At 55.9% G+C, this 25927-nt stretch overlaps 2 protein-coding genes across 4 annotated transcripts in view; one reads left to right on the forward strand and one right to left on the reverse strand.

Annotated features, from left to right (window-relative positions):
* The window catches only part of ST6GALNAC1 (ST6 N-acetylgalactosaminide alpha-2,6-sialyltransferase 1), a 282118-nt gene that overhangs the window by 128818 nt on the left and 127373 nt on the right, over window positions 1–25927 (reverse strand). The gene's annotated exons all lie outside the window — the stretch shown is intronic.
* The window catches only part of MGAT5B (alpha-1,6-mannosylglycoprotein 6-beta-N-acetylglucosaminyltransferase B), a 68682-nt gene continuing 46954 nt past the window's right edge, over window positions 4200–25927 (forward strand). For all 3 annotated transcript variants that reach the window (XM_075770934.1, XM_075770935.1, XM_075770937.1), the window contains exons 1-2: window positions 4200–4541; window positions 11150–11262. In XM_075770934.1, the coding sequence (XP_075627049.1) occupies window positions 4474–4541; window positions 11150–11262 (181 nt within the window). In that variant the 5' untranslated portion in view covers window positions 4200–4473. The remainder of the gene's footprint in view (window positions 4542–11149; window positions 11263–25927) is intronic.

The following is a 25927-nucleotide window of genomic DNA, read 5'->3' on the forward strand; positions in this document are numbered from 1 at the left end:
CTTGTCGTAGCACATTACAGCTCAGTGGTTTGCTGTGATTCTCCTCCTCTGTGATCATTATTTTTACATGAAGACCCAGTAGCCTGAGGTTCAGGAGTAGGCTTTAAGACAAAACATGGGCAGAGTCTGAGCCCCAGGCTTTGGAAAGCACGGAAGAAGGGTCCTGGGCTGGAGTGGGGACTCTCTGGAGGGTCCTGGGGTGCCTTTGGAGCCCCAACAGCACTCAGACATTGCTCCCCAAAAGCCAACATAAACGCTGTCACCGTGACTTGTCTGGAGCTGCCCATGGGTGTGCTGCCTGCAGCTGAGCAGCTATGACGGTCAGGCTGTGCCCTTCATTGGGAGATGACATTTTAAGCTCTGTCTACGGTGGTTTACAGCCCACCTTGCATTTATAACCCCTTTTTTCCAGTTGTGGTCGTCTAAACCATGATGTTCTGCCCAGCAATGGCTGGGTTAGGGAGCTTTGGTGCTCACGGTAACATGGTTGCTCAAGACCTGTTGAAAATTGTCTCAGTGGTGCAGGGTGAGTCCTGGCTGCACGTGTCGGAGCTGGAACCCCGGAACCCCAGCTCTGCTGCGGGTTACAGGCGGGACTGTGGAGGTGGCTGGCTGGAGCCCGTACCAAAGATGCTCCATGCCTACCTCTGGCTGGGCAGGGGCTTTGACTGGTGGAAAACCAGTTTCTTTCATACCAGCCAGCTCCTGAGCTGGTTCTCACCATTCCCTGCTGCTGGCTGATTCATAATAATAACAAACATACATGTGTGTGTACACGTATAACTTCAGCATATTGATTTTTGGGGCCATTGCTTCTCAGCTGAAGCAATGATAGTTTACCGCTTTATTACCATCCTTGGATTTTAGATTTATTCCTCTAAACAGACAGCGAACTGGTAGTTAATTAAGCTTTTGTTTCCAGCAGCAGCACAGGGAAGGGACCGTCCGCTGCAGCGCTTCTCCTCGGGGGATGAAGGCCCCGTGGGGCCAGTGAACGCCACGTTCCCATCTGTGGGGTGATGGATCCTGCACGGGAACGGTGCTGGCAGGAGCTGGGAGCAGCAGAGGTAGGTCTGCCTGGCTCCCCGGCACCCTCCAGGCTGTGCGTACGGGATATGCCTTTCCCCATCTCCGGACAATCCCTCTCCCACGTGTCCTCATGGACTTGGGATGAGGCTGGATATTCTGCAACAAGAGGCAGGAGACCTGCAGCAAGGGGGGCAGTGGGCTGTGGTGGCCTCCCTCCCTCCCTCCCTCCCTCCCTTGCCTGGGCACGGAGGTGTCCCTGCACGTTGGGGATCTCCTGCTAATCGCTGGGTTTATGGGTTTTTTCACGTTGCTAATGGGGCTGTTAGAACATCAGTAATGCCTGTGTGCTGCCGTGCCGGGTAATGGACAGTTGCTGTCTAATGTGCTGGCTGGAGCCAAAATAAAAGCTTGTTGAATGGGGATTGCCTAGAGCAGACTTCTGCATTTTATTTTATTTTATATTTTTTGCTGGCTGGCGCTGCAACAGGTACCTGGAGGAAGCCAAGGAGGCTGAGTTGCCATCTGCCTGCCCGAGAAGTGGCCAGGCTCTCGGGGAGCCATTTCCAGCCCGAGGTCAGCCCTGGAGGGAGGTGTGGGGGGACACACACCATCTCCTCCCCAGTCCCTTCCTCCCCCCGCCCCCCGATGACCCTCACTCCTGAGTGTTACAGAATGACTGTGCCGTGCCTCACCATACCCCAGCCTTTTCCTGCTGGGACGCTGCTTGGCATGACCTGGCGCTTGCAGGATGCGTAGAAGGACCTCAGCACCATCCTTACAGAGGTGAGGGGGGGCTCCAGTCCCACAGCAAAATCCACCCCACGCTGAAACTCTTGTAACGCCCACTCTGCATCCCCCAGCACGAGATGCTCTGTTTTCCTCCCAGCCTCTCGGGAAGGCGCTGCCGGCTCCTGCACGCGGGAGGCAACGATTTGGCTGCTCTGTTGACCACTTCGTGTTGCGTGTTTACGTGCATTAGGAAGGATTCCAGCCCCATCGTGCTGAGCTGGGCTCAGAGCCTGCCTTCCGCTGCTGGAGTGATGTTCTCCAGAGTGGGAAGTGGGGAAACAATAGGCTCTTAAGGTGGTTTTACAGCTCGGATGGGGACGGAGGGTCTTGTGTCTGGGGAGCAGGCGCTGGGAATGGAGGGAGCAGGCAGGAACAAGGAGATGGGGTGGCAGGATCCCCACAGTGCCTTCACTAGTCTGCTGCCTCCCTCCTTTTCCAAACACCAGGTTAAGAAAACCAAGCGGTTTTCCACAGCTGGCCAGATGTGCTGAAAGACTCTCCGCTACACCTAAAATGACAAGGGCTGAGGTACCCCAGCTGGAGGTCGGTGTCTGTCCAGCCCAGCAGGTCTGCATGGTCATGTCCATGAGGTCCTCACGGGACAGACGTTGGGGATGGGTGTCCTTGCAGAGATGTTGGGCTGTTTGTATTGAAGAACAGGGAGAGCTGGCCCAAGGGTTTGAATTTGGCTTGATAGGGCTGACTGCTGCTTCTGAACCACCTTTTCTGCAAATCTTCAGTCTGTGTGTCCATCTGCCTCAGCCCAGTATTATCCTGCTCAGACCCGGTGTGGCAATGACTCCTTCCCTGTCCCCTACCCGTGAAAAGTGTGGACAAACACAAAAATCCTTTTACATTTATGAAACCCTAAAAGATACGTTTTTTCCATCTCACTTCTCCTTGACAAAAAGTGCTGTTTCATGGGGAGAAAGTGCTGTTTCATTGAAAATTTCCAGCTGTCTTTCACCTGTGAGCTCGCCTGTGGCTGATGCTGTTGCAGCATATGCTGCCTGGAGCTCTGCTGACCGAAGCCACCTCTGGTTTACATCAGGGAGAAGGAAGCAGAGTGAGTGCCTGGGATCCCTATGGAAATCAGAGTTACGGTGTCACAACAGTCATAATATGACATTTCCTCTTCATCAGCCTCATGGGAAAACAGCGGGATTCAGCACGAGCAAAGGAGCCCACAATTAGTTTATAAAACGGGGTGGTCGGCTGCTCGGTGCTGGGAGGGTGTTGTAGTTGCACAGCACTCACAGAGTAGAAGGCTGAGCCATGCCAGGTTGTTGGGGTTGGAGGAACGTTTCTCACCCGGGAAGCAAGCAGGATGGAGAAAGGCTGGGAAAGACCGTGGGAGGAGAGCATCCCACCACGGGGAAGGCAAAGGGTGGCTTTCCCCCAGTGTCACCCTGTGCTTTACGGTGCCCGCGGTGGTATCAGTTGCAGAGAGGGATGGCCAGCATGACACGAGGGGGGCTCTGTTTGCACCACTGCCGCCCCCAGACAAGAGCCTGGTCCTGCTCTGGAGCCGGCCACACGTGCACCCCGAGGACAACAGTCTCCTTCCAGCTCTCTGCAATTTTGTGCTCACCCCGTGGGGCGATGCATCCCCTCCCTCACCACCGGTGGGGTGCACCCGTGCCGGCTGGGCGCCCTCGAGTTGCGGGCTGGAAACGGGGCGCCTCTGGGCTCTGTGCGCTTTCGGCTCCAAGGCGTTGGGTGGCTTTTTGTGCCTGTCACCTTTTAACGTGAGCTGGGAGCACCTCTGCTGAGCTCAGCAGCTGCTGCTCCTGCCTCGGCTCTCATGGCCCCTTCTTTGTCTTCCCAAGGACGCCTCCCTGCCCCGGCCCCTCCGCGCCACCCTGGTCCTTTCGGCAGCACCCAGGGGTACCCGGGGACATTGGGAAGCCACGTTGCGGGCTGTGGTAGTGACGAAAACAGGGTGATGGAGAAGCAAAACTGCAGACTGGTGCTGTCAGAGCCAGACTCCAGACCCCCCTTTTCCCCAGAAGCGGGGCTCGCAGCCCCCAAAAGCAAACAGCACCCGCGGGGGCTGCACGGTGGCCTTTCTGGCGTGACCCCCGCCCCAAAAAGGGCCACCCCCGGCTCTCGAAGTCACCACGCCGGGGGGGCTGTCACCAGCCCCGGGACGCAGCCTCCCTCCCCGTCCCCAAACTGCCATCCTCCCCCGCAAACCCCGCCTCTCCGCCCGCGGGGGGCAGCCGCCCTCTTGCACAGCACCCCCCTACCCCCGGGAACACCCCCCCCCCCGGCCCCCCCCCCCCCGTTCCAGAGCCGGGCTGCCGCTAGATGGCACGCCGCGGCCGGCGCAGCCTCCGCGGGGCGGTGCGGGGCGGAGCTGCCTGCGCGGGGCTGCGCGGAGCAGCGCGGAGCGGGGCAGGGCAGGGCAGGGCGGGGCGCGGTGCCCCGTACGGGCTGCGCGGAGAGGAGCGGCCCGGCGATGGGCTCGGCCGGCAGCGGGTAGGGCTAGGGCGGGCGGGGAGGTTGCTCCGCGCCCGCTCCGCGCCCCGCCATGCGCCCCCGCGGAGCCCCGCGCTCCGCCCGCTGAGCCCCGCTTGCTGCCTCGGGGAGGGGGGAGGGGGGGGGGGAGTGCGGGGAGCCACCCCCTCCCCGCTCCCCTCGCAACTTTGAACGATGATCACAGTCAACGCGGATGGGAAGATAATGGTCAGAAGATGCCTCGTCACCTTGAGACCCTTTAGGTAAAGTTGGTGTTTTCTTGTCCCTCCTCCCGGCTCTGCCCCCCGCCTTGCTCAGCCCCTGCGCGGTGGGAAGCGGTTGTCGGAGCACATTTTGCGGGGGGGGGGGGGGCTGTGGCTCGCCGTTGGGGAGGGATTGAGCCCAGATTAGGATGTCAGGGATCCAGGCAAGTTTGCCCGCAGGTCAGCGTGCTGGTCCTGCAGCGCTCGCTGTCTGGTGGCTCCCAGTTCGCTCCTCACGGCTGTATCTTCTGGGGGTTACTTACAGGGCTGTTTGCCGCTGCCTTTTTGAATACCTGTCTCAGAGATGTTGGGGCTCACAGGGGAATCGGTTCCTCAGGTTCAAATCCACTCGTGCTGACGGGGATTTTGAAGCGCACCCTGAACTGGCAGCAGGGCTGGCTTGCTATCCGAGCCTGAAACCCTCCGGCTCCAGCACGCCTGTGCCCACCTATTGCTTTCTTCCCCTTGGTGTAACTCTCCCCATTTTTGCCTCCATGCATTCGCTTTCCCCCTCCAGTCCTTGCTCTCCAGCTTCCTTATGTCACCAGAGATGCGTTTTGGTTGCCCTCAGGCTCGAGACGTATGGGAGATACCGGTAACTGCTTGGTTTTGCTATGGGGAGAGGAACCAGAAACCCACAGAGGGGGAAGGTGCCGGGGGTGTAAAGCACAGGGTGGGGTGAGCCCAGCCTGGTGGATGCCAGCGCTCCCCGCTGTGTTTGGGGGTCGGGGATCACTGGAGGGATCCGCTTGCTGCCTTCTTGCATAGCTCAGGCTCCCGCCTGGAGCTGGGAAGGAAGATGGGGCTGTGCTCGCGCCGCTCGCTTGTGCTCAGCTTCGGAGATGTTGCCTGCCTCTTCCCTGGAGTCGCCGGCCTCTGTGCCGCTTGCCTGGAGGGATTCCTGCTGCTGGATCCCACGGCAGTGCCCTGGGGCTGGGGGACTGAGCCAAGGCGATGTTGGAAAGTGGTGGCGGGGCAGGGGCAGGAAGGGTTCCCACGGCTGGGGCTTGCTCCAAGCGTGGGGTGGGAGATGACTGAGAGAGGTGGGAAGGACACACGCACCCCAGGGGTGGCTATTTGCTTTCTTAAGTAGATTTGAAGTCCGTGGTGAGGAAGTGACTGGCCTGAGCACCGTTCTCCTCTGTGCCCCGGCCATCGCTCCCAGGGCAGGGGAAGCCCATTTTCAGTGGTGACCTGGGATCAGGCTGGGGGAGTGCAGGGACTGAGTTATAGGGTCGTCACAACGTCCCATTAGAGATGAGGATGTGTGTGGACGAGGGGTTTGTGGTGGTGGGACAGCACCAGGCTGGAGGGTCCCTGTGTGTCCATAGCAGAGCACCTCCATGGTCCTGTCTGTGTGCCCTGGGCTGGCTTCTGCTCTCAAACCAGTGTAGACCAGTAAGGGTGCCACTGGAACTAGCACAGTTACCCTGTTGTTAACCAGGCAGGCTTTCCCTGTGTGAGAGGAGAATTCTATTCATGAGACCCTCTCCTACCTGCCCCACAGTGTGCAGCTCTGCATCTCCTCCACGTTGGTGTCATGCCGAGCCTGACCCCTCTATGTCGTGGTCCTGTGTCACCTTGCTCCCAGCCCAGTGTGGGCAAGCGTTGGCACTGTGCCACTCCAGCCGTAACCCAGTGCAAATCAGCACTGCTCCCCTAAAATCAGCACTGCTCCCCTAAAATCAGCACTGCTCCCCTAAAATCAGCACATCATCTTCTCAGCTGATGTAAATCAGGGACTACCTTCAGGAGTGAGAGAAGATATTGGCAATCAGGATGGGTCCTGTAAATTGGGTGCTCGTTGCTGGTTGGGCAAAGCCTCGCTGCTCTATAGAAGCCCACGGTGTGGTCCTCTGCCTGGTGTAGATGCCTGGCAGCGGTGCCATCAGCAAACAGTGAAGAGGAAACCTGACCCTTTGCACCAAAACATTTCATTAAGCACGCTCCAGACATGCTTAGCAAAGCAATGCAAAGCCCTGAGCTGCGAAAGCACCTGCAGCAAATGGGAAGGGGAGGGAGAGAGCAAATCAGTGTAGGAATGGTTTGTAAAAATATCCAAGGATGGCTCTGACTTCATCTCAGCACCACAGGGTGTTTAGTTTGTGAGAGTGCCAGATTCGGGCACGAATTCACTGTGGAGCCCTGGTCCAGCTTACCCAGCTCTTGGTTTTGCAGAACGTGGGGAGTTCAGGCAAGTTTGTCAGCTGGAAGCCAAAGCCAGGCTCTTCTTGTGTCTATAACATTGGTCAGTAAGAGAATTCACTGTGGTGCTCTTTGTGGAGGAAGATTCCTGTGGCTGAGCACCGTTTCGACCGTGCCGCGATGGTGCTGGGCTCTGAGCAAAACAAGGTTTGCGGGAGAGGGAGCATCTTTTATTAGCCTGGCTGCTGCTGTTGGAGATTGTGGCTCAGCTTTTGGGATCAAGAGACTTGGGTGTTGAAAACTTGTCTAATAAAAGATATTACCTTTCCCTGTAGCCCTTGGGTTCCCTGTGCACCCGCATAATACTCTCCCCGTAGGTCCCAGCTGGGTGATGCAGCACTGTACCAGACAGACGCAGTGTCACAGCCCCGTTCCGCTGGGTGCTGCTGGCCTTCCTCCCCCCATCACCTCCCAGCTCATCGCTCAGACCCTCCTGGCCGCATCCAGCTTTCAGTTCCATGGGCCAAAATCTTCAATGACTGGGGCATCACTTCCAATTTTTACTAAAGACTTGGAGAATTTGGCTTCCTTCTCTTTTGGGCACCAAGCCAGAACCCAGAGCTGTAAACGTTTCAGTTTGGGGAGGGTGTGGAGAGGAACTTGGCACCAGAACCATGCCCAGGCGACAAATTAAACGTGATGTGGGATGACAGGCAAAGCCAGCATGCAGAGTAGATGTTATTTGGTCATTGGAGCTCCATGGTCTTCAGTGAGTGAGATCTGATTTTGAGAGCAGAGGACCCAGTGCATTTGATGGGCAATTTGGAAGATCTGGGGTCTGGTATGCTTTACCTCCTTCATGGTGTTTGTTTTCTGCACAGGGAGTTTCCATGCAGTTAAGGCTGCGTCAAGCGTTTTTATTCACCTGGAGAAGATCAGCATAAAGTAAAGGAGACAGGGTCCTCAGGCTGAGAGCCCATCCCTGCAACCTCCCTGCTCCCTGGAGCACTGCTGCTGGGCTGGATCTGCTTCTCTCCTAGGCACGTGAATTCTGGTTAGGCTCTGATCCGTCTTTTCTTAGGAAAAAAACATCCTGCATCTCCCCCGCTCTCTCTGTAATCCAGTCAAAATCAAGAAGATTTTGTCTCCTAATGAGATGCTAGAGCACAGATCACCTTTGAATCTTTTTCTTTACTTGCTCTTTTTCTTTCCTTCCTTTTTTTCTTTCTCCTCGGTGTTTCACTCCTTGACAGAGTATAATTATGAAGATTAAAATGCGTAAACAAGGTCTTGCATAATGATGAAGATATTGTCAATAGGAGGGGTGAGAGCGAGGAGCAGGATCAGCTCTGATTATTTAATCAGGTGATGTTTTGTTAAAATGCCCCTTGGGGGAAGAGGCAACTGGCAGCAGGATGGGGCCTTTGTACTGTGCTGTGCTCCCAGGGAAGACCCTCGGTCCTGGGGCACAGCTTGACCTCCTCCTTCAGCTTGTGCCTTCTCCGCTGTGCTGTTGTCCTCTCCTGCCAGGGAGGTGCCACGGCAGGCAGCTTTCCCCCTCTCCTGCTCTAAGGACAAATTCATCCCCCCAAGGCTGAGATGAGTGCTGCAGTCCCTGCCTCGCATTCCCGAGAGTCTCTTCCAGACCCAGCGCTGCGTGGCTGGGCGCACGATGTGATAATGGGAATGGGCCAATGTCCCCACGTCACCCCTTCCCCAAGCAATTTATGGGACACCGCGTTGCTTTGCGGCGTCAGGGGTGCTCCGCCGCCTCTGCAGCCAGCCCCGTGCCGGAGCTGGACCACAGCTCTCTGGAAACCCTTCTCCGAGGTCTGCTTTGGGAGAGGGGCTGGGGTCTGTAGCCATCTCCACGTGCAGACGCCAGAGCTTGATGGTTCATCAGCATCTGCCGGGGAGGGGATGGCTGTGCTCCGCTGGCGGCTGCTTCTAGGGCATGCCGGCTGTGCCTATAGCCAGACCTTCAGGGACAGGAGGCTGGATTAGCAAAGTGCACGATGCTTTTTGTAGCTTGTTTAAACTGCTTTCCGCCCCCCAGGGCAGGCTCATTCAGAAATAATAAAAGGGGCTTGAGCTGCTTCACTCCTGGAATGCCTGCACAGGGATGCCAGGCAATTTTACCGACGCGCTTGAGCGTCCCCTCTCCCCAGTGGGTCAGCTGTCCTGGTGCCTGGCTGCGGGTCTCCAGAAGGGTCGGTGAGTGTTTGCACTGGGGTGAGTGTGCCGCTCACAGAACTCGTTAATGCTAATGAGCCCTGGGTGTTGCTTTTTCTCTTGATTAGGAGGGAGGTAAGAAGGGGATCGGGAGCTGCACCGTGCTGCTTGTTCAGAGCCTGTGGCCAGGTGACCTTGATCTGCTGGGACCCAGCTGGGGACGGGGCAGGGTCGTTTCATGGGAATCAGGGGGACGGATGGGGGTTGGGTGCCCATTTGTGGTGGGCAGGGCTGATCCTCCTCGGAGCAGGCAGAGGAGACTCTTTGCTCTTGAGCTGCTTGATGCTGAGAGCAAAGCTGCCCTGGGTCTGGGGCTCAGGAGTGCGTCAGCTGTGTGACAGCATCGTCGGAGCTGGTGGGATGGAGGTAGGGAGCCCGTGGGGTCCCGTGAAGGCACCGTGTCTTGCCCAGGAGCCTCTCTGGGCAGGGGAAACCTGGTCATGCCGTGCTGGACCAGCAGGGACCTGCCCTGGGAGCTCCTCCAGCAGATCTCCTTGGGGAAGCCCAGTCCTTCTTGAGCTGCTTGATGCTGTACTTCAGCTCTGCACAACATCTCCTGTAGCTAACGAGTGCTTTGGAGCAAGTTACTTTATTTGCCAGCCCTTTCCAGCAACAGATAATTGTAATGCTGGCAATGTTGGAGCCAGGACTTAATGGCCGGCTCCTGATTCTCTGCCTTTTAACTACACAGTAGCGATTAGATGGAGGGCTGTGGCATTCCTTTGCAAGCCTTTCTCTGGAAAAGCCTGGTTTTGGTGTTGGGCAGCTGCGCTGTGTTTCTGTGCGTGGCTCCTGAGCCCTGCGGATAACGCTGTGAACCTGTAAAGGAGAGTTACTGCCTCCTGTCCTCGGTGGTCTGCTTCCCTTCGGCTCGGGGGTGCTGGGAAACGTCAGCGGGCACCCCTAGGGTCTTGCTCAGCTCCCTGTCCCGCATAGGATTTACCTATTTGAAGACAAACCTGTTGTTTCACAAGGCTGGCTGGCAGTTGTCTTGTCTTCTTTTCCTTGAAATTTTCCCCAGGTTTGGCCGGCCGAGATCCCCGGTGCGGCCCCGGCTCTGGGGGCTGTTGTCCGCGGCCCCTGGCTGTGGCTCTGCCGGAGCTTTGCCCCTGTGTCTGTTGGAGGATGCTGCACCTCCACGGAGACTCGGCGGCACCTCTGGGCGGTGGGAAGAGGCCAGGCATCTGTCCCTCGGCGCAGCGTGCTCCGTTTGCACGCCGGGGAAACGGGAAGGCTTGGCTTTCTGCTCCCTGATGCACAATAACCCTCCTGCTTGCACGGAGGTGCTGTCTTCAGCCTTTTCATCCCCCCAAAATGTTACTGGCCTGAATTTGGCCTGAATAGGAGCAGCGCTGAGAGCTCCTGCCAGTCTCACAGCTGGAGGTGACCACGAGCTCGGCTGGGAGCGACGTGTGGGTCGGCATCCTGCCCGGTGCATCCCTGTGGGAGCCGCTTTCCTGCCAGCCCGGACGAACAAAGCGGCGGTGAGATGGTCCCAGGCCACTGTGTGTGCGGCTAGTGCGGGTCCCTCCTGGTCCTGCTGGGCACGGGGCTGCCCGCGCCACGCGGGCGATGCCGGACACAATGGCAAATACCGGTGGCCTAGTTACAGGGGGAACAAAAGACCTTTTTTTTTTTTAAAAAAAAAAAAAAAAAAGGTTTATTTTTTAGCTCCTTTGGGAGGAAGGGAAGGTACAAGGTCTCTTCTTTCTCTGGACTCTCCCAGGAGGAAAACGGGTATTGTTTATTGTAGTGGTTCCTGTGGTCTGGGCTGGATCTAGTGGATCGTAAGGGCAGTCGTGGTCTGGCTTAGCTTTCCCACCTACGGTGCACGTCCTCCGCTCCCTCTCAAGGCTGCAGGGGTTTTGGAGGGTGTTGTCAGGCAAAACACACCTGCTCAGTGCCAAGGTTTGGGCAGAAGCATCTTGGGGGTCATCGTGAAGCGTGTTTGAGTCTGGCTGTGGTTGGGGTGAGGTACTGGTGTGCACTGGTGAGGGACTGGGGCTGCAGAGATGCTCCTTGTCTGGACTGGATGGGGTGAGCCACGGGGATGGAGCAGCTGGAAGGAGGCAGGGATTGTCCCGGCTGCCTCTTCCAGACATCCCAAAACAAAGCAGCCCCTGTTGCTGTGCGGAGGGGTTACCCCAGGGGGGCAGAGAGTGGTGGGGCTGTCCCAGGAGCGAGCCAGTTCCTCGTCACACCTCGCTACAGCTCTGCTTTCCCTCCCACAGGATATTCGTGCTGGGTATTGGATTTTTCACCCTGTGCTTCCTAATGACGTCGCTGGGAGGGCAGTTCTCAGCCAAGCGCCTGGGGGACTCACCCTTCACCATCCGGACCGAAGGTAAGCGTGGTTCTGTGCCTGTCTGTCCCGTGTGATGCTCGGTGACGCCTGCACGCGTGGTCCAGCCAAGCTGACGAGCACCAGGGATGCAGGGAGGATGGTGCTCGGATGTCTCCGTTCCCAAGGCTCCCTCCTGACCCGTTTCAGGGATGTCAGGATGGCTCAGGGTCCTGTTGGCCCTTCTTGCCATGGCACGGGGCGCTTTGCAGCCACGTGGCTAAAACCTGACTGCATTCGCATCCAGAGGTGTCCAGGCACAGCGGGGACGTGCCTGCTGGAGTGTGGATGCTGACCCTGGCTAGCAGCAGAGGGATGGGAAAACACCGGTGACTGGGGCTGACGGGATTCGGCCGCTGGCGGTGGCGTGGGTTGTGTGGGCTGCACCCGCTCTGACGTGCTGAGGGTTTGGCTCGTGTGCTTGGAGGGCTCCGTGGTTTTGGGCAGTTTTGGTCTGCGGGGAGTGGAAATTGTTCCTTAGGGGTGGGAAAATAAAAGGCCTTTGTGGTTTCAAGGAGGTACTGAAATGTAGAAGAGAAATAGTCTGATTCTTAGCAAGTGTGCTTTCTGTTACATTTTTTTAAAACACCTTTTTTGGTGAGATATGCAATCAGCTCAGGAGACAGCTTCTGTGGTGGGAGGGTCGTGTCCTGCCCTTGCTCTGGGACGATGCTGCTGCACTGAATTGAACTCGCCCTGACTTTTCCTTTGCGGTCCCAGCCTGGAACAGCACGACTGAGTCGCACAGAGGGCAATGCCCAGCTTGAACTCCGGTGAGCAGGGTGAGATAGGCTTGGTCAGGCTACTGTGGTCTTCTCCTCCGTACCGAAGGCGTGGAGGGATTTGAGCTCTCCAACCTTACCCGGAATGTGATTTTTTTGGGCATTAAATCCTTTCCTTGCGGTGCTGGTAGAAGTGCTAGTTGCTTTCCTACAGAAGGAGAGGACTAAAGCGATGGTTTTCAGAAGCTGTATGGTGCTTGTAAACTGCTTAGTTGACTTTCAGAGAGATTAATGTGCAGCCTGCAGCAGCTGGCTTTGTTTTCTCCCCCGTGGATGGAGCGCACGGCGGCTGGCGTTTCTCCCCCTGTGCTCCCCTAATTATTCCCATCACCGACTCCATTAAGCCCCTTCTCCGAGGGACTGGTGTTTGGCTGACCTCAGCCTGAGCAGGTTGCAGGATCAGTGCTTTTCGGTATTTTCTGCATGTTTTACCACGGTCAGGGTGAAGGGTGGGTGCTGTGTTGATGTCCCTGTGCCAAGCACACCTCCCCGGACGGCTGGTGAGTGCAGCCTGCTTAGAGGGGATTTCTTCCTTCTTGGGATGAGCAGCAGCACCTGAGGAGGGTGGGCAGAAGCCCCTGGACCACCACCTTCTCCAAACTTGGCTTTTGAGGGCATGGGTCCTGAAAAGATTCCCAAGTTCGGAATAAAAAGTGTCGCTTGTTACAGCTGCTTTCTGTCCCGGGAGAGCCCCGGTATCCCCAGGGAGTTTGCAGAGAACTGGAAGAAAGGCAAACAGGGACTGACTCGCTGTGGGACCAGCCCGAGCTGAGAGGCGGCACAGGTCGTGCTGCAACCAGCAGCAAAGGTTTCCAGAAACCTGCCGAAAGCCCCTGGTCCCACCCCGAGGACTCTAGAGTTGTGGTGAAATGATGGCAACGAGACAATTACTCAGCTGCTTTATGCTCTTTCTGGATGCCTTGGAGTGGAATAGCTTTTCCCGTCCTTATTCTTGTCATCGATTTAACCCAGATCTTTGAGCCTGCTGATTCCCATCCTTGCGTGTCTCTTGTTTACTGGGCACAATGTCAGCGCCGTCCTGGAGCTGGATCAAAAGAAACCTCATTTTTCAGGCTCTCACACCTCAGAATCCTCCACACTTACTGCTTTAGGTGATTAAATCAGGGTGCGTAAACGGATTCACCTTATTGCATCTGAGCAGAATCTGGCTCTGCTACGGGGTGTGCTCGAGCGCCTGCCTTGCTGGCCAGCAGGGATGCCCACTGCTTTGCTCTGATGCTGCGTGGGTCTGGATGTCGCTTTTGATAACGGCTGGTTGGACTCATTTAAAGAAGAAAACAAATTAATTATGACCTAGGTCCTCTAATTTTTCAAGCTTTTGGTCTCTTAAGGCAAGAGACTGGCTAAGGCAAGTCCTGCTTTGTTAGGAAGCTCAGAAATTCAATGTAAAACCTTTTTTTTTTTTTTTTTTAATTGGGTGGATTTGCCAAGCAAGGTATTGCTTCCAGATGAATTGCTGCAAATTTGGCTGTTGCTGTGTTTCTTGTTGGGGAAGATTTGGTTCATTTGTCGTCTCACGCACCGTTTTGAAACACGAAGCATCCTCTCTCCTGTCTCCGGAGGAAGGATGCCGTTTTGGAAGAAGGTTATATTCTTTGTCCCCGGGACTTGGCAGCCACAACCTGAGAGGCTTTTTCTAGCTCTCTAACACCGGGTTCAGGCTGTTGGGGTTCAGCCTTTCCCGTGATACTGGTACGTAGGGACTGGCCATCCTGCGCGGTGATGTAGCTGTTCTCAGCAGGGTTCCCTGCACACAGCTGCACGGGGTGAGAGACCCCGAAAGCGGAGCAGGACCAAGACCTCAGGGCATGTACAAGACCGGAGCTGGACAGGAGCCGGCCAATGTCACTGCAGACCCCTCTCTGTCACCTTTGAAAGGCTGTGGCTGTTGGGGGAGGCTGGGAAACTCGACTATCGCACCCGTGGAAAGAGGCAGGAGGGATGATGTATGCTGGGCAACCTCACCGGTGCCACTGGGAAATGGGGAGTCCAAGCCTCCGGGAAGCTGGTGAGGTGGGGAAACTCCATCCGTGGAGACTTTCAGAAGCCATCTGGCTGATGGGAGGCTGTGGGCAGCTCGGCCTGACCCCCAGGTCTGCTCCGCTTGGAGCAGGAGGTCGGGGAAGGGATGGCTGGGGTGATGCCGAGCTCACGTGGAGGAGCGCTGAATGCGCGTCGAAGTCGGTGCGGGTTGGTGGGAACAGAAATGGATGTGCTTCTGGTTAGTGCCGCCAAGTCTCGATAGGTCTGTTTGAATAACAAACTGGCATTTAATTAACATGCGTTATGGGTCCCAAGGAAACCCAAGAAATATTGCTGGTTGTTATCGTTGCCGTTAAGCGCACAATGCTGGTCTGAAGACGAGCTCAAAGGAGCAGGTTAATTTTACGGGGCTGATTAGCTCTTGATGTGAGTAATGGTGGGAATCGGGCCAGCGTTCGCACACACCTGCGCAATTTCAGGGCTGTTGGTTTCGGAGGAGTTACTGGGTGCGCGGCCTCAGGTTTGCCACGTGTTGAAGCACGGGCTTGAGTATCTCCCGGGACTGGGCTCCCAGCGTGGAACCCTCTGGAGCGCACTGGTGGTCCTGCCTGGGGAAGGCGCCTGGTCCCTGCTGCCGCTCTCTCTGCATCGCTCATTGAAGCGTCGGGTTTAACGGGCCCTTTCGAGCATTATTCGTTAATTGATTAATTTTGCATTGCAAGCTGGCAGCATGCTCTCCCTGTACGCCCTGGTGTGGGCTGCTTTACCAGCGTAGCTGGTGTGTTTAGTCGGGTGTGTTTGTGCCCAGCACGTGTCCGCTCCTGCGGTTCCTCCCCGGGGGGGATCCCGACTTTCGTGGCTGTTTGCTCTGGTCCTTGTTCCCGCGTGTCCTGCCGGGCTCAGCAGCGATGCTCTGCAAGCGGCGCTGCCCACGCGCTTAAATGCCTGCAGGGTTGGGGTGGCTGCAAGGAACCGGGGGGTCAAACCCAGCACCCGAGCACTTAAAAATCATTTGCGTTGGAGAAATCCTGTTGGGTTGTGGATAAGTGGTAAAGCTGATGGTTTGTGGCCCGGTCAAGGCTGGGGCTGTTCCTCTTTCTCCCTGGGTGTCCTGACCAGGCCAGCACTGAACCTCGGATATGGCAATCCAAGGGGAAGCTTATGAAAACGCCCCAGACTTGCCCAGAGCTTTCCTGGCTTCTGAACTGTGCGAGCGACCGATCAAGACCAAAATGAAGATAGATGTGAGGCAGGAGCATGGCAAGGAGAAATGGATAATGTCACAGTCCAAAAGATAATCTCATTTTTAATTTTATTTTTATATGTGAGTCCCCTTCTCAGAGGCTGTCTCCAAAAGCCAGGTTTCTCGGTGCGTGCCAGAAATCATTCCTCACATGGATTCTCTGCTTGGTGATTCGATGCAGCAGAGGCTTTGCGTCTTAACAATAAATAAAAAACCCCTTCTGAAATGCAAGTTATTTTATCCTAATCCGCTGCTGTCAAGTAAACACAGACAAAGGTTCCTTTGTTTTGAAATGGCCACCGAGAGAATTTGTTCTACAAACAAAGATCGAGATAAAAAAAGAGAACAGACAAGTCTATAAATTTTGAGTGTGGGAGATGCTTTGGGAAGGACTCTAGACTCGAGACACTGAGTCTTCTGTGCCCTCTTCTCTCCTCCTCTTTAGAATTTAAAATGTTTGTTGGTTTTTTTTTTTCCCCCCCAAGCATCTTTCTTTTGTTTTTGTTTTACTGCTGGAGTCAAGCTGTCTTGGGGCAGGGGGCTGATCCTGAAAAAGCACCAAAATCTTTAATCGTGGCGCTCGCGGTGCCGCTGGGGAGGGATTCGGCAGCGGTCCCTCTGCTTTTGGCGGTGATGTACATCCCGCTGGTGGAGCTTGCTGCTGCAGGGGATTAGCGGAGGAAAATAGGTTATTAAGTGTTAAAATGCGATTAGATGTGGCTGGAATATTGCCTGCAACTGCTGTAGCTAGTTTAAAAAATGGAAAGACTTCTGATTTCTCCTGCTGTTGAGTCCTGTGTGGTAGGGTACGAGGCGCTGGAGGAATTTGCTGCAGGTCCAGGGGGGATGTGTAGGACAGGTCCTCACGTCCCGAAACGGCTGGAGCCGAGCTCTGCCCTCGCTGTGGGCTGCTGATTCTTGCAAGAGGGCTCTGATTTAATTTCAGCTCACCTTGGTGGCACTTTAATACGGGTGCTTTGAGTGGTTCGTATAGATATAGATATCTCGGTGCTTGGGGTCTGCGTGCTGCAGCAGCAATTCTCGTGCTGAGGTCCTTGAATCTCGGTGCCTTTGGGAAGTGGTGGTTTGCTGAGCACTGGAGTTGTGTGTTTGCTGTTCCCATAACTGTCTTTTCAACCCGTTTTCAAGTGTTTCCTGCCTGGATTGGTGCTCAGCTTGAGAGCTCAGCACCTGCCTTTTGCCACCCCAAAACAGGCTCCCAGCAGCATCTCCAGCTGGTTTCTTGTTGGCGACCACAGTCGGGCTCCTGCGTTGCGTTTCCTCGACCGCTTTGGAAACAGGATCGGTGGGGACAGGGGACGAAGGAAGGACGAGGGTGGGGGAGGGCTGATTTTCCAGCACAAGCTGGAAAATGCAAGTGAGCGGCGAAGCGCATCCTCCGCAAGGCTGTTGCACCCTGTCCTAGGTTGCTGAGATACATTTTGGGGTCTGATCTCCTCGAGGCTGCAGGACACGGACCCTGATGGGATATTAAACAGCTCGTGGGCTGGGGGGGTTCCCAGTCCTGCGCCACACGGGCTTTCTGCGGCTGGGCGGTGGAAACTGCCGTGGCCTGCAAATCTCTCTGGAGGTGGGCAGCGCGCCGGCGCCTGGGGGGGACTTTCCTTGCTCTGCAGCACAGCAGAAGCGCAGGAGGCCAGAGAACAGCTTCTGCTGCACAAGCCGCTGAGATTTGGTCATTCACTTTTCATTTTGCAGGGAAAGAAAAAATAAATGTGGAAGAGTTATGGAGAAAGCCTGCTGGGGAAGTCCCCCCTTGCTGGGTTGGGATGTCTCGTCCTGGATGCAGGCTGTGGGTGAATCTGAGCAGCGCCGCTTTCCTGGGGCGTCAGAATGGCTCCGTCTCGTTGCGTTGGGGTACGGGGCTCTCAGGAGAGGTCCAGCAGACAACGGGCAAGGCACGTTGAACTGGAAATGGTGCTTAACATCACCTGGCAGAAATCCTGCCCTGGTCTCCCCAAACCCAGCACCCCTCCTGCGTTCCAGCTACTGGAGTGCTCTGCATCTCCCGCGGCTGTTGCTTGCTCCAGTTCCTGGAGTCTCACCTGTTTAAAGCAATTTCTTCCATCAATGAACACAGAAGAGGAGAGAGCGGGGCGATTGTTTTGGGCTGTGCAGCACAGCTGAATACTTTGGTGTCTGTGGCTTCTGTTTCTCTCCAGAGGGATGTTGGCGGAGGGGGGTGGAGGAGTGGGAATTGCGCTGCAGAAGATAACGGTGAAGGTTGCTCGGGGTTTTGTAGGGCATCTTTGCCGTTCCAGAGTCATAGTACCGTGAAGCAATGGGATCTCATGTTAGTTTAATCCCTCGAATGGCTCCCCGAGGAGTGGAGCAAAGAGGCCAAATAGAAATGTGAGAACCTACATGATCTCCTCGGAGGGGTCCTTTGCTCCTGCTCCTGTCTCTGCTGGTTTTCATTCTGCCCCAGCAGCATCCCGGCTGGGTTGGTGTCGCCAGGTACTGCTGCCGTTTGTTCTCACGGCAGATGCAGAAAGGTCAAGCTCAGATTCGCTAACGATCAGAGTGAGCTTGAATAACTCTGTCGTCCTCCCTTGCAGTCAGCCGCGCTGGGAGGGGAAGAGGAGGTCGTCTTCGTGCATGAGCCTGACCCGCTGCTTACCCCCTGCATGCGGCTCACGGCGAGGGAGGACAGCAGAGGAGGGGACGGCTTGGTTCGGCTTTGCCTGCAAGGTCCTTGGCTGCAGCGAGATGCTGCTCAGCCCAAAGCCGCTTTAAAGCAAAACACAGATGTGTTCGTGCTCACGTCCCAGTTCCCTCCGTTCTTGGGAAAGGCAATTTCCGGACCCATTTGCAAACTCTGGTCGCTGCCACTTGTGACAGATCCCAGTCTGCTCCTCAGTTTTCTTCTTGGCAGTGCACGTAGCTCTTCTGACAGGAGCTTGAGTTGGGCAAAATACCCGAAAGTTGCTTATGGCTTTGGCAGCCCCTTTTCTTACCTGACCTTGCTGGAGAGAGCACCTGGGAGCGAGAGCTTGGGCTGCTGCCTCCTTGAGACATGGCACACGACTGTACGGTTCCAGAGATGCTCACGTTCCCTTTGCTTTCAAAAAAATCATACGACTTACAAATTTATATCTTGCTGCCTTTAATGCACGGTGAAGGCGACAGGAGAACCGGTTGCAAAGACTCGTGTAACCGAATGATGGTGACGGGGGAACATGGGCAGAGCGAGCGAAGGAGCCGGGCAGACTCCGCTGTGCAAACTCAGCGCTAATTATTCCCAGTTTCTTCCCGAGCGAGTTATAACCCTCTCCCGGGCTGCTTCTGTTATGTTTTGATGTTGTCTGCTGAGCCGCTCTGGATAACTGTCTGCAGCGGCTTGTAAGCAGCTTGTCGGGATCTGCCGCTTGAGCGCGTCTCACCAAACGGCGCAGGCAGCGGACGGGATGCTTGTCCAGGCGGAGGGATGAGGCTGTTCCCATCATCTCAATCCAGAGGCTGTTCCCATCATCTCAATCCAGAAGCTGCTTATGCAAAACCCTCTCGAAAGGCAGAGGGAGGTTCCCCTCTGTGATCCCGTCTTCCCGCAGTGCCCGTGGGGCTGTTATCCGGAGCGTTTTCCTGGATCCCCGTGGCGAGGGTGTGGGTGAGCGGGTGCGTGTCGCCTCCCTGGCACCAGCTGGGACACGCGGATCCTGCGCGTCCCCAGTGCTTAGTTTTTCTGCTGCTGCATCCGGAGTTGGATTAGAGTCTCCTGCAGCCTGTGGGCCACAGGAGGGGTGCCAGCCAGGGGAGACCCATGGGGAGGAGCGTGCTCTGTGGCTCTTCGGTGCCCAGGGCTCATTTCCACCCTCGCTGCATCCGTCCCATCCAAAGCCGCTCAAGGAGCCTCGGAGGCTGGAGCAGCCAGCTGATGCAAAAAGTTGCCTGGTCGGTGTCATGCCGAGCTGGTCGGTACTGGGAGCACCTCCGTGGCAAAGAGCCGTGCTGGGGAAGATGGGCTTTTGCTTTTTCTTTCCCTGGAGAAATGCTGGGGCAGTGGGGCCAGCTCTCCGGAGAGATGCTCCGGAGAGATGTACAGAGATGCTGTGCTCTGGCAGCTCCCGCCGCTCAGGACCATTCTCTCGCTTCCTCGTTGTCCAAGCATCGGTGGGGATAAGGGGGTTAACAGAGACCTCTCTTAAGTAGATAACGCTGCAAGTGACAGCAATAATGACTTGTTATGCTCTTCCTCTTGAGTATGGAGAGGCTTCTTTAATTATAGGTTAAAGTGGTGCTCTGTGCCAAGGAATAGCTGTTGGTGATGGGTGCTGCTGGGAGTGATGGTGGGTGTCAGCTGCTCCCCTACACCCCGTGCAGCACCCCAGGGTGCGAGTGCCGAGAGGCTGGTGCTGGGCTTGCACCCCCATGGGCAACACAGCGGTGTCCTTAATCTGGATTTTTTGGGGGGGGCAGACCATTGCTTTGCCTGGGTGGAGACAGTAGGGGTTGATCAGAAGCATTGTGTGCTGTCCCATGCCTGCTGCTTCTGGTGTCCCCATGGGCCATCCCTCTGCGGTCCCCCGTCGAGTTGGTGGGTGTGTGCCGTGCTCCCATCTCCAGCCCACGTTTGGAAAAGGAGTTTGAAGTGGAAGTGTAAAGCTTTGCTGCTCTTATTAAATTGCTGTTGCAGGCAGGGAAACGAGTGCTGTGAAAATAAGGAAAATAAAGGCATCCGGGGGGGCTCCGCGTGACACCAGGGGTTACTGCCCACTTCTGCAGGGATGTACGGGGGGAGTAAAATGCAGATGGGTGCTTTGCAGGCCACAGAGGAGTAAGAAGTGTAAGGGCTGCCGTAGTAGCGGTTAAGGTTTAATCCACCCTGGGGACACATCTCTTACTGAAGAAGTGTCCGTTTGATACAATCGCTGCTCTGAATTGGATGCCTGCAGGCTTAAAAAGGAAAAAAAAAATGCCACCAAACTTATTGGAAGATGGAAGCGTGAATTCACAAGTGTTAAACTGGTGGAGCAGAGATGAAGATCTCGGTGCGGTGATGTGCACTGGCCCCTTCCCCGCCGTGTCGGAGGAGGGAGGAGCAGCATCCCACTGGCCCCGGCACTCCGTTATCTCCATAAGCAGCACCTCCCAGGGAATGATTAAATCAATTAATTGATTTTCTATAGCTCATAAGGAAGTCAAATGGCATTTCCATCAACATGTGATGAGCAAACACCCCACCACGGCCTGGAGGAATGTTAATGGCTCTTTATGCTTTTATTACCCCTTTTCACTCCTAAATCAAAATTCATCCTGAGCGCTGGAGGCAGCAGGTACTTCAGAAAATAAAACTAGCACAGTGGGAACCATAGCAGCCTCTGTAAAAGCGGGTTTTTCCCACTGATTTATTTGTTTCTCTGGCCTAAGCAAGAGACCAGGGCTCAGTTCAGCTTGGGCGGAGATTAGCTGAGGCTCATCCCGCGGCTCTGCCAGTGCCCCCGGCTCCTGCGGGCTCTGCTTTGGGCTGCTGCCCCGCGCTGCTGCCGGAAGGATCCGGCCGCTGGGCTCAGGGGAGGCTGATGGGTTTGGAGGAAGGGGATGATTTATTCGTCCCTGGAAACAGAGTGGCAGGATGCCCGGCACTGTTTGGCCAATATTTTTGGCTGAAGGAGAAATGATAAGCATTTTGGAAATGTTAAATTAGAGAGTTCTGTTTCTGAACCATAATGGTCTGGGGCAGCTGTAAATAAGGTTGTGGGCTCAAGCGCTGGATGTGCGGAGCCAGAGGGGCGATGGTGCTGCCGAGCCTCCCGAAACCTTCCTCTGGCTGATGGTGGGGCGTGCAAATCCCAGGTCGAATCCTTCCCCTGCCCAAGGGGTTTGGGCCGATTTCTTGCAATCCTTGGGGCATGGGCTCCTGATGATACAATTTTCCCCGGGTCAGCAACAAGGGCCGTTAGGAGAAGAACTAGTTGATGCCGCTGGAGAGATGCCTCTCTTGTAAAGACCAAGAACCAAAACAAGGGCTGGTGTCGGAGGGGGTCCCTGGGTCTGTGGAGCCACTCTGGGGGTTCCCCTGTGCTGCGGGACCGGCGCGTGCCGCTCATCGCCTGGAGCTGGGGGTCCCGGCTGCAAAACCGGGGTCCGGCTTTGCCCCTGGTGCCGAGAGCATCCAGCCTGGTGCAGAGTCCAGCCGTGCCCCAGGAGCCCCGGTGTCCTCTGGGCTTTGCTACTGGCAACTGCCCTTGAGCGAGCCCTGCCCTGGAGCCCGTGTGTTTTAGGAAGCAATTTAAAATCGATGTTAATCTTGTAGTTTGAAAGGCTCGCCTGCAGCGTGAGGTGTTTGGAGCACTGCAGAACAGCTTAAAATGCAATTTAAAATAGTGCTGGCTGGCAATAGAGGAGCAACTAAAAATACCCTGCTGGTACTTTAAAAAAAAAAAAAAAAAAGGTGAAAGGGGGATGAGAAGGAGGAAGAAGATGGGGTTAAAAAAATTAAATAAAAGCTGAACTGCAGCTTGTACTGGGGTTGTGTGTATTTGTCTCCTCTTCCCCAGCTACTCGCCATCCCCCAGCCCATCTCCTGGGACTGCTGTGGAGAGGAGGAGATGACCGAGCTCATTTTGCCGGGAGAGCGATGGCTTTTGGCAGGACTTGTGGGTCCGTCCCCTTGTCCCACAGGGGACACCTGGTCTCTGGTGTGTGTGTGGGGGGGTAAGAAGTAGTAAAAGTTGGGGGGAAGAGCCCTACGCTCCCTCTTGCAGTAATGAAACGCTGCTGCCTGTGAATGTAAATGTCTGTTTGTATTGCTCAGCTTCCTGCCTTTTCTTATTTATATGGAAATAGGGAGTGAACACGTGTTGGGGTGGAGATGGAGAGCCGCAGTCTGGAGGAGCAGCAGGAGCCCCTTCTGCAGGCTCAGTTTGGGGTCCCACAGCCGAAGGGCTGCCCTGAGGGGAGGAGCGAGACCCCAGACCTGGTGGGGTTGCTACAGGGACATGGGGCTGGCACCCCCATTCCCAGGCAGGAGGAGGCTGGTGGGACCTTGGGTGGGCGCTGGGGTTTGCTCAGGACCTCTCCGTGTCCTCTCTCTCTCTGACCCACCTCCTCCATGAAACCTCGTGCGGTGTCCCCCTCCCAGGGAAGGAGCTGCAGCGTGCTGGGGCGTGGGGCTGCGGAAGGGGAGCGGAGGACGGCTCTTCGCTCCTGAAGCCGATGGCAGCGCAGGAGAGCGGAGCCCAAGGATGTGGCTTCGCCGGGGCTGTCCGGGAGCGGGCTGGGATGAGTGGCGCCTGGCTGCAGCGCTGGCATGGCGCTTGTGGGAGCGATTTATGGGGCCGGATGGGATTGCTTCCCGTCTGCTGGTGCTGTTTTGGGCAACGCGCACGCCACGGCACAGCGGGCTCGCGCTTTCAGCAGGAGAACTTCTGCAGCACATCGGTCTTGCCCCAGGCACCGCTGGTGTGCGGGGGGCTGTAGGAAAGCTGGGGGGGGGTCTCTCGAGCCCGCGGCGGGGTTGCGATTGCTGTTATCGCATGGCTGCGTTAGCAGAGCCCTGGGGCTCCTGCCCGGCTCGGTTGTGGCTCGTGGCCACCAGCCCCGCGGTGCTGGAGCCGGCCGTGCAGGGCGTAGCGGGGCCTGACGGGCTCTGCCTGCCCGTGGGTGCAGTGAGAGGGAGCGAAAACATCCCTGAGGCTGCACATTTGCTGCTGATTGCACGGCAGTGACCGAGGAGATGGATAAATCCAGGGGGTAGATGATAGCAGGCAGGCGGGACATAATCTACTTTACCAGCCGGTGACTTAAGGCTGCTTAATTTGGCTGATTACCAGGGAACTACTTTGTTGCTGACCATTTCCAGCGGCTCAGCAGCAGATCGATGGTGCAACTGGAGCCGAACACAAGCGTCCGCTTCCCTGGCAGCCCCCAAGCTGCTTTGTGGACTGCTCCAGGTGCCAGTTGCTGCTGCTGGCGTGCCAGCTCCCTGTGCGGCTCCTTGTCCTGGGGCGCTGGCTAAGCAGGTCCATATTTTCTCCATATAACTTAAAATAATAAATCCGTACAAGTTTAATTGCAAATGGGTTGGTTTGCTGGAGGGAACAACTGTCTGGGTGCCCGTGCTGGAAAGCGGGTGCCCTTGAGGGGTGCAGCCACCCTAAGGGACCTCATCCATCCCTGGGGCAGCTTCCCCCCAGGGTGGGTGCCGAAGGGATGGGGACGGGAGGTGGCCAGCCTGAGCCTGGCCCCGGGCTTTCTTATTGCCAGTTAGTGCTGGGTCTCTGGGCTCCGAGAGCAATGGATTATGTGTCAGGGTTAGCTGGAGCCCTTGGCTAGTTGGCTCTTTGGTCTTTTAATCTGCTTGAATCAAAATCAATAGCGAAAGTAAATAGAAGAGGGTGGGAGGAGAAGAGAAGCGAAGGGCTGGTGCTTTATTCCCGAGAAACAGGGGAGGTGCTGGGGTGGGTGCCCTCCCGGGAGGATGGGGTTCCCAGGACAGCCCGGGGTACCAGCCACCCGGAGAGTCAGGCAGTGAGGTCTGGGTCCAGCTGCACCGCGGTGGGGATCCTCCAGTTTCTTCTCCAAGAAATCCTTCAAGAATACATTGTCCTTTTGAGGGGTTTAAGTTGCCTGGAGTTGTCCTTTAAAGGAGAAAAACAAAGCAAAGCAAATGATGCTTTAGATTGAAATTAATTCAGCTGGTATTTTCAATGGACATAAGTAATATCTTACCATCTCTGAGCAAATTCCCTTCTTGTACCGGAGCGTTCAGCTGTTGCGAGACAGCCAGGCAGGGATATGCCTTATGTCTGAGAAAGGGGGGAAAAATACCAACAACAAATCAGCCATATTAGGAACAGCGGAGATATATTGTGAAATTGCATTTTAAATGTCAGGGGGGTGTTTCACCGCCGTTCGCACCGATGTGGGTCGAGGCTGTGCCTCGGTCTCCCCCCAGGAGATGGGCTCTGGTGGCTGCCGGGTTAGGGAGGCTTTTGCTCCCGTTCCAACTGGACTGGTTTTTGGGTGGGAAAAGCTCCCTGTAAGCGACCAAGGTGGGATGCCACCTCTGCACCCGTGGGCTGGCACCGGGGTCCTGCACCCACTAGGAGGAAAACACAAGGGATGTGTTGGGCTGAGTGCTGGTGTGCAGCTCAAACCCCATTGCCCCAACGTGTTTCTCTTTCCCCATCTCGTCGTCATTAAGCCGGCACTGAGCTGTGTGAGAGCCCCCGAGCAGGATGAGTCCCAAGGATAGGGAGCTGTGCTCTGGGTCCAGCAGCTACGCAGGGCAAGGAGCTTGGAATCAGTCCAAGCGGGTAAAGGGAACGTGCCCCCAAAACGCAATTTTTTCTCCCAAAGGGTTTCGGCTCCTTTTGAAAACCTCCATCCCAGAGCCACAGGCAAACCCGTGTTACGGGGTGACATCCCGCACGCTCCCTTCGTGCTTGTGAAGTGCCGGGTAGAGATAGCTCCCGGCATGACCAACGATGGGTCGGCGTGGGGAGGACGCTCAGGATCCCAAAACGTGATGTCTGAGCAAGGAAACTCCTTCCCATCTGCTCCTTCCCCCGTGGAACAGCCTGGGCTTTGCCAGCGCCACTCCGCATCATCTCCGCTGGTCCCAGCCCCACGCCGGGCTGCCCGGCAGGGAGTTCCCCGCGCCATGGCAGTGCTGGAGGTGCTGCTCTCTCAGCTGCTCTCCGCTCCTGCGCGGTCGCCCTGAGGCAGCTGGCATTGAACTTCACCCTCGGGTCCAGGGCAGTCTGCACACGCAGCAAAACTTGCCCGCGCGTCCGTCCTGGCTCCCGTTCCTGGAGTTTTCGGTGGCAGGTAAAGGCAGGGGGTGGGACACCTGCCCAGGGATGTAGTTGCTCCAAGACGGTATTTTAAAGACAAGTGTGTCGTTAGTGAATTCCCCAGGGTTTCGACCCATCCAAATTTGAGCGTATTGGCTGTTGACTATTCCACTGGTTTCGCAGAGAAACTATTTCTTCTTCCACTAGACATCACCCTTAGGGGATGCTTTCTTTTTTTTCCCTGATTTCATCCAATTACTTAGCTGTATGCTCTTCTGAAGCACCATAAATAATTCTCCTCCCTCTGCTGTGTTTACCAGCATGTCTCATGAAATCCAGTAAGATATGATTGATTGCAATCATTATTTCCTAGTGCTGCTATGAAAACCTCTGTCAGGTTCAGTGATTGCCTTTAAAGAGTGGCTGCCACTCAGGAAAACTGTCAAAAACCTGTCATACTTTAGCAAACTCCAATGAATCTGTTGAGCAGTTTTACTTGTGTTTTCTTTCCCATCATTGCTGATTATCAAGGGTAATTAGAATATTTCTCCTTTGTAATTAGCAGCTTGCTTGCTTTTTTAAAAAAAGCAGTGGTTCGCAGGACTATTTTACTGGGGTTTTCTGCTCTCGAGTCAGATTTGGGTTTGTCCTGGCTGCCTGCAGGGCTGCTTGTGAGTCTCTTGAGGATCTTCATCGCTGGCTGAAGGGGAGACGCTGGGGGTGCCGGCCGGGCTCACCTCCATCCTCCGACTGCCCGTCGCTGGCGCGCGCTGTCAGGCAGCCGAGCAGCCGTTCGGCGGGTGTCTGGGTCTCCGCTTCAGGTTAACAAATTAATCCTGGCTCTTGCATTTTGAAAAGAGTCGCTTCAGCACTTTTCCTCC

This window comes from Balearica regulorum, chromosome 18 (assembly GCF_011004875.1).
Source record: "Balearica regulorum gibbericeps isolate bBalReg1 chromosome 18, bBalReg1.pri, whole genome shotgun sequence".
Classification (NCBI taxonomy): Eukaryota; Metazoa; Chordata; class Aves; order Gruiformes; family Gruidae; genus Balearica; species Balearica regulorum.